The sequence below is a fragment of the Diaphorina citri genome, unplaced genomic scaffold (genome assembly GCF_000475195.1).
Source record: "Diaphorina citri unplaced genomic scaffold, Diaci psyllid genome assembly version 1.1 scaffold5360, whole genome shotgun sequence".
NCBI classification, from domain to species: Eukaryota; Metazoa; Arthropoda; class Insecta; order Hemiptera; family Psyllidae; genus Diaphorina; species Diaphorina citri.
The window spans coordinates 1-7,450 of record NW_007382736.1 but is presented as its reverse complement, the minus strand read 5'-3'; the positions used below and the strand labels follow the sequence as shown (position 1 = coordinate 7,450).

At 38.9% G+C, this 7,450-nt stretch overlaps 2 protein-coding genes and 1 long non-coding RNA gene across 3 annotated transcripts; all 3 read right to left on the bottom strand.

Moving 5' to 3' along the window:
- Positions 1–11: 11 nt before the first annotated feature.
- On the bottom strand, positions 12–1,138 carry LOC103521511. The gene is made up of 3 exons (XR_541976.2): positions 1,128–1,138; positions 635–776; positions 12–61 (listed from the first exon to the last, which is right to left on the bottom strand). It is a non-coding gene; the product is annotated as an uncharacterized LOC103521511 (long non-coding RNA).
- An 820-nt stretch (positions 1,139–1,958) lies between these two features.
- LOC103521510 (UDP-xylose and UDP-N-acetylglucosamine transporter-like) lies at positions 1,959–4,575 on the bottom strand. Its single transcript, XM_026832162.1, has 4 exons — positions 4,435–4,575; positions 3,610–3,719; positions 2,798–2,939; positions 1,959–2,415 (listed from the first exon to the last, which is right to left on the bottom strand). Exons 1-4 carry the CDS (start codon positions 4,517–4,519, stop codon positions 2,135–2,137), a joined length of 618 nt encoding a protein of 205 aa, XP_026687963.1. The 5' UTR covers positions 4,520–4,575; the 3' UTR covers positions 1,959–2,134.
- A 556-nt stretch (positions 4,576–5,131) lies between these two features.
- Positions 5,132–6,950, bottom strand: LOC113472412 (selenide, water dikinase 1-like). The gene is made up of 4 exons (XM_026832163.1): positions 6,796–6,950; positions 6,327–6,497; positions 5,692–6,070; positions 5,132–5,357 (listed from the first exon to the last, which is right to left on the bottom strand). The coding sequence occupies exons 3-4, from the start codon at positions 5,955–5,957 to the stop codon at positions 5,132–5,134; spliced, it is 492 nt and encodes a 163-aa protein (XP_026687964.1). The 5' UTR covers positions 5,958–6,070; positions 6,327–6,497; positions 6,796–6,950.
- Between the last annotated feature and the right edge of the window lie 500 nt (positions 6,951–7,450).

Sequence of the window (7,450 nt, the reverse complement as noted above, 5' to 3'; positions counted from 1 at the left end):
TTACACTCTGTAGTCAAATAGTACACGCTGCTTATACACAGGTACTGAGTCAGTACGTTACCTGAAATAGAATAGAAACAAATTTGTTCATGTCTATAAATTTATAGGTTTATTCGGCCTTCGGCCGCTGGCACAGCCGGTTATGTTATCTTCGTAGTAAATAATAAATATAATGCGGACTTCGGCCGCTGGCAAAGCCGGTTACCTATGTTATCTTCGTAGTAAATAAAAAATATATTGCGGCCTTCGGCTGTTGGCAAAGGCCGGTTATATTATCTTCTTAGTAAATGAATATAATGCGGCCTTCGGCCGCTGGCAAAGCCGGCTATGTTGGCTTTTAAAACAATAAATATATTGCCGCTGCTTTTTGTAATAGAATGAGGTATGTTATTAAGGTTTTCTTAGGGATATCCTCCATTACTTAGCGTTACCCTCTATCACTTACCAAGTTCGGCCGCTGGCAAAGACCGCTATGCTGGCTTTTAAAACAATAAATATATTGCCGCTGCTTTTTGTAATAGAATGGTATGTTATATTCGTAGTAAATAAAAAAAATATAATGCGGCATTCGGTATGTTATTAAGATTTCCTTAGGGATATCCTCCATTACTTAGCGTTACCCTCTATCACTTACCAAGTAGGTAGAACACAATGCTGGGTACGGAAATGAAACTCAAATAGGAGGGTAATGGAAGCGGTGTGCTATTCACGGCTATCAGCCAGTGTTCATACAGGTTCTTGTACAGAAACGCGAACGCCGGGAGGGGGAGCAAATGCTGAAACACAGAGAGAGGGTAATAGAAAGTAATACAGAGGGTAAGAAAGTAGTTTTTTCTTACTATTATTTTTTGAAGAGGTTTGATAGAGGGAACTGTAACAGCTAAGGTCTTATCATCCTGAAATTGAATAGAAAAGGAAGACAGGATAGGAGAAAGCCAGCCGTTCCGAGAACGAACTTTATCCGTTCAGGATAAAATCCGCCCCGCGCAGGAATCGAACCCGCGCCGCGGCCTAGCGCTTACAAGGCAGACGCGCTACCAACCAAGCTAACAAGGCTGGCGCAGAGTGCATTTCAATAGGGAAAATGTTCTTTTTATTGGAAATCGGGCTTTAACCTCTAAGCTTACCGTATAATAAACTAAATGCAGTTCCTTTGTGTTATTATGTCACAACTTTGGTACTCACTGGCTTTGCGAACGAGCAGAGCCAATTCATATAAAAAATAGGATTTATTTTTTTTTTTTATTTGTATTTAATAAAGTGTTCTAACATTGAATTAGAATGTTAATAGGATTCTTGATTCTTCCTTTAAATACAACCGTATACAAAATACTTTAAATACATGATCACCAGTGGCGTCGCGTAAATTTCAAAAGAACAATCTATAAATCCATGTAAAGTCTACCAATCTGCTAGTAGCTATAAAACATTTTTTTAAAAGAGGTTTGACAGAGGGAACTGTGACAAAGGGAGAACGAAGACAGGATAGGAGAAAGCCAGCCGTTCCGAGAACGAACTCTATCTGTTCAAGATAAAAATCCGCCTCCGGACGGGAATCGAACCCGCGACCTGGGGCTTACAAGGCAGACGGGCTGCCCTCCAAGCTAACTAGACTGACAGAGACGAAGTTTTTTTTTTTTAATTTTGAACAAATAAGGTTCGTTTTCGGAACTGCCATTTTTTTAATTGGATTTTTCGAAGAAAGTCAAATTTACCTGTTCAGGAAACAAGCTGGAAAGAATATGTAGTACTTCTCTAACCTTTATGAATGGTACACCACTGATCAAAATAATACAAACGTATACAGAATGTCTTGAGGTAGAAATACACTACCATCACGTTACCTCACGTGACGTGATAGTAGTATGGCTGTCCTCAACAAAATTACCTACAATATCATGGGAAAAATTTGAACTACATCTTTCTGACTCCCCATGACCTCACGTGACGTGATGGTAGTGGGACTGTCCTCAACAAAATTACCTACAATATTATGGGAAAATTTTGAACTACATCTTTCTGACTCCCCATGACTTCACGTGACGTGATGGTAGTGTGTTTCTACCTCTACAATGTTCGTAGAACCATAACCATAGGAAAATAAACCCGTCCATTTTTCCCACAAAACCGGTTTCTACTTCGTTTTCTTTTTCTCCTTCTTCGTCTTCTCCCCAATCTTCTCCCCAAACATGCCCATCAGGGACGGAACCAGTTGGGTGAATATCACCGTCCCGACAAACACCAGGGCCGTGCCTGTCCAATGGTACAGGGTGAATTCGTTTTGAAAATACACAATGCTGAAGAGTAGGGATACGAACTTACGTAGGGTGATAACCAGGGTGACGGTGAGTGAGTTACACTCTGTAGTCAAATAGTACACGCTGCTTATACACAGGTACTGAGTCAGTACGTTACCTGAAATACAATAGAAACAAATTTGTTCATGTCTATAAATTTATAGGTTTATTCGGCCTTCGGCCGCTGGCACAGCCGGTTATGTTATCTTCGTAGTAAATGAAAAATATATTGCGGCCTTGAAGGCCGCTGGCAAAGCCGGTTATGTTGTATTCGTAGTAAATAAAAAATATATTGCGGCCTTCGGCCGCTGCCAAAGGCCGGTTATATTATCTTCTTAGTAAATGAATATAATGCGGCCTCCGGCCGCTGGCAAAGCCGGCTATGTTGGCTTTTAAAACAATAAATATATTGCCGCTGCTTTTTGTAATAGAATGAGGCATGTTATTAAGGTTTTCTTAGGGATATCCTCCATTACTTAGCGTTACCCTCTATCACTTACCAAGTAGGTAGAACACAATGCTGGGTATGGAAATGAAACTCAAATAGGAGGGTAATGGAAGCGGTGTGCTATTCACGGCTATCAGCCAGTGTTCATACAGGTTCTTGTACAGAAACGCGAACGCCGGGAGGGGGAGCAAATGCTGAAACACAGAGAGAGGGTAATAGAAAGTAATACAGAGGGTAAGAAAGTAGTTTTTTCTTACTATTATTTTTTGAAGAGGTTTGATAGAGGGAACTGTAACAGCTAAGGTCTTATCATCCTGAAATTGAATAGAAAAGGAAGACAGGATAGGAGAAAGCCAGCCGTTCCGAGAACGAACTTTATCCGTTCAGGATAAAATCCGCCCCGCGCAGGAATCGAACCCGCGCCGCGGCCTAGCGCTTACAAGGCAGACGCGCTACCAACCAAGCTAACAAGGCTGGCGCAGAGTGCATTTCAATAGGGAAAATGTTCTTTTTATTGGAAATCGGGCTTTAACCTCTAAGCTTACCGTATAATAAACTAAATGCAGTTCCTTTGTGTTATTATGTCACAACTTTGGTACTCACTGGAGCATTGTAGGATTTTCCCAATATCTCAATAATCCTAAAATCTAATGTTTACCTACCATGCTGGCACCGGTCGCTATGCGCATTTATAAGTCATAGCTACTCATTTTCCTCACGAGGCTGAGTGCGCCCCGCAACAGCCAGTCACGGAATCAATCATTTGGATGATACAAATTTCTTGACCCCGCCGGGAATCGAACCTCCGGGTCTCCCGCGTGCAAGGCGAGCGCAGTGACCACTACGCCATGGGAGCTGACTTACCGTATAGTAAAGGGCTTCATAAGGATATTTCCCGTGGGTTTTGTACAGAACCTCCTGGTAGATACCCATCCTTGCCGATATAAACAGAGCCACAGTGAGTAATGTGATACCTGCAGAAACGAGAACATACCACAGTTAAAACTGATGTTGCAGTTGGTGTTGGTGTTGGTGTTGTTGTTGGTGTTGTTGTTGTTCTTGTTGTTCTTCTTCTTCTTGTTGTTATTGTTGTTCTTGTTGTTGTAGCGGCTTCAGCTGTAGCTGAATGGTGGATTTTTTATTTTATTTTTATTTATCTATTTATTTTTTTAAGGTGAGTGTTCCACCGCCGTTTTTCGTAGCAATGGAACATCTGCTACATTAGACGCATGTGGCCTGTGTCGTAGCATACCCACCCCGTAGTATGCCTCTCATCAGATGGGCGAGAAGAGACACAATACTTCCCATTTAGGTGCTGGGTCAACACGAGAACACCAGAAAGTAACCCGTTGAAATATTTGCAATCGAGAAACGAGTACAAAAAATGTTTTAGGATATCTTTTCTTTCTACCATACACCTGGGTGATGGTCTCTAACCATGTTTAAATGGCTCGTCCTGAACCGCAGTCAACCATCGTGAGGACTTGTGCTTAGTTTTTAAAGAGCTTCAAAAGCTTTTTAGCTACAGTAGAATCTCGATTATTTCAACAAATTGGGATTGAAGGTAGTTGAAATGATCATTTTCTATGATCTTTTCCTCTGATAAGAAAGGACATCTTTTGAAAGATAAAAAAAACAATTGATTTTGGAGTTGAAATAATAGAGGTTCTACTGTATTCAGGTACTCACCCAAACTCCACCAGAATAGATTTTCACTGTAGGAAAGTTGCTCCTCATCGCTTACTCCGTATTTTTTGATCTCTTGACTAGACATGATAGTACAAATAATAATACCTGAGGAAGCAATAAATAATTGATATCAAAAGAATAACCTCCGTGGCCGAGTGCGTATCACACTAGGGTTGCAAGCCGGAAGTCCCCGGTTCGATTCCCGGCGGGGTCGAAGTATTTTCGGCCCTATGCTTGGAGTTCGGGGTGCACTCAGCCTTGTAAGGACAAGTGAATAGCTACTTTCATCGAGTAGCGACCAGTGGCGGCATTACCAGTGTTTGATGATGAATGAGAATATGAAAAAAGTTTGATGATGAATGAGAATATGAATACCTAGTAAAGGAGACAGTTGGTAATGCTGTGATACCCACAAAAGTTGTAAAAAAAGTCTCTGCTTTACCACAAAGAATTAATTATTTGATTGATATTTTGATCTGAACTATACTTATAACAGTTATAACTTAATAGGGGAAAGGAAAAACAGATCGCTTTTTTGTTTTACAATATTATTTTATTCACTACCATACCAGGTTTCGCCAGTTACGGCATCTTCAGTGGAAACCCGGTATGGTAGCGAATAAAATAATATTGTAAAACAAAAAAAAAAAAAAAAAAAAAACAACTTTTTTGGCCAAACTTAGCTCGTTAAATTAGGTTAGGCAAATTTACCAAGAATGAATATCTTACCTTTTTTGTTGATTGTAGCCATGAGAGTTATGGCTGAATTAACACATTGCTTTAACATTGCACTGTCCACTTTGATACTTTTCAGAAAAGAGAGTTTTTCTTCGTTTTTCAACCAGGATCGAATGGTTACAGACATCTGAGTACCGAGTGGTTTTGTCAGAATAATCACATCTCCAGGTTGTGCCTGATTTGGCCTGAGACCAACAAGAAAAAATAGAGTGATTATTTATTGATTATATTATGATTTGTGACCAACTAATGAGATTACATATTAGGTTTCTTATAAAGTTATTTTATCTTAGAGATAAAAAAAAGTATACAAATCTGGCCAATTTTTTTGTTTCCACGGCAATCATTAATTCAATATTATTCATTAATTCAATATTATTATTATTATTATTACTATTATTATTATTTTGCTAAGCTGAGTCACACAAGCCTTTGCAATTTTACTAAATAATCTCAACTTCCAAGTCTAAAAGTTCTTAATGTATTCTTAAATTAAATTCAATTCCAAAGTATTCTTACATGACAAATTCCTCACTGGAACACACAGAGGTAACAACTCCCCCTATGGTCATCCAAGGGTTTAACTTTACAGCAACTTTAGATATGTTCACTCCTGCAACTGATGCTTGAGCTTTGAAACCTTCAATCAACATTGGAACAATAATATCCCTCTCATCTTCTGTCAACTGAGTTGAAATGCCAACTATCATTTGCAAAGCATCAATATCTGTTACACCCACTGCATAGATATCACTCAGAACATTTGCACATGCTATGGCACCCATGATGTGTGGGTGAGTTACTAATGGATAGAAGAAATCTGTCGATTGAATGAGATAAAGTGGACTTGGAGATCTTCCACTTGCCAAGGGTATAATACAAGAGTCTAGTCCTATTTCTGAAAACACAAGATAGGTAGGTATACAGTAAATTATAATGTAGGCAGCTTCTGTTTTGCCTTGGAAGCCAGCAATGACATTGTAGGTAAACATCAGGATGCAAGAGGAAAAATGGTCTAATACATAGTCAAAGATCCCAACATTTGTACACAGGGATTGATACCTACATCTTTTTTTCCACTTAAACAATAATAGCTCAAGTATTACAACCAGATAACATGTGTGCCTGCCTAACTAGGTATCAAAAAGACTTACCTAAACTATCTGCTGAACTAGAAGCCACATTGAATGTTCCTGCCAGAAGTTTGGATAAAACCACCTGAGGAACTTTGCAACCTCATCCAATCAATTCAGCAAACTTTGTCAAGAGGAAATCTTTCCTTAGGTTGTGCTGTTCAGGATTGAAGTCATCAATGTTTTCTGTGCCTGTGAAATAATAATCATAAATTTAAAATCATCAATTTATAGGACAACTTTTTTTCACCCTTTAGGTATGTTCAGGAAAAGTACTAATAATAGGGATTATGCCTGCTATAGATTAAAATTTAATTATACCTAAGTAGGTATGTAAATAGCAAATAAAACAGTGAGTCCTGAATTCAGGCTCTTTTGCAGATAAGATCATGTAAACTATAAAACTGGGCCTAGAATGACCAGATTTGGGAACTAGGTGTAACTATACACCAATTGAAGTTCACCAAAGCCTTATTGAAGATAAACTTACCATTAATTTTTAGAAGGTTTGCCAATGCTTTGAAGTTTTCCATGGCTTCTCAGTACTGTAAGCCAAAAACACACATTAATAAGTACATATGTTTAGCAGGGGCGGCTATTCAGGTGAAGGGAGTGAAGGGGCCCTTCACCTGATTCTAGGCGTAAAAACATCTATAATTTATTTAATGACTCAAATGAAAAAAAGTATAAAATATTGTAAAGTGTAGGTAGGTACCTAGCTATTCTAATAGCACGGAGGTTAGGAAAAAAAAAAAAAAAAAAAAAAAAAAATATTGGCTTTCATTACGTTTCCATTTCATTGACTTTTTAGCCAACTCCATACACAATAGCCCAATTCAAGTCTTAGGTGTAGGAACAAACATTTCTAAAGGATGGTTAAGCTTCTACAAATCAGAAAATACTTGTGTCCAAAATTAGATCAAACTAGAAAAAAGCCTACCGTACACAGAAGTACCGTACAGAAGAAAGCCTACCATACCGTACAGAAGAGACAAGATCTCTTGTCTCTTCTGTAGATAGGTATTTGAAATTCTGTACCTAATAAATTTGAAATCGTCAGCTCCCATGGCGTAGTGGTCACTGTGCTCGCCTTGCACGCGGGAGACCCGGGTTTGATTCCCGGCGGGGTCAAGAAATTTGTATCA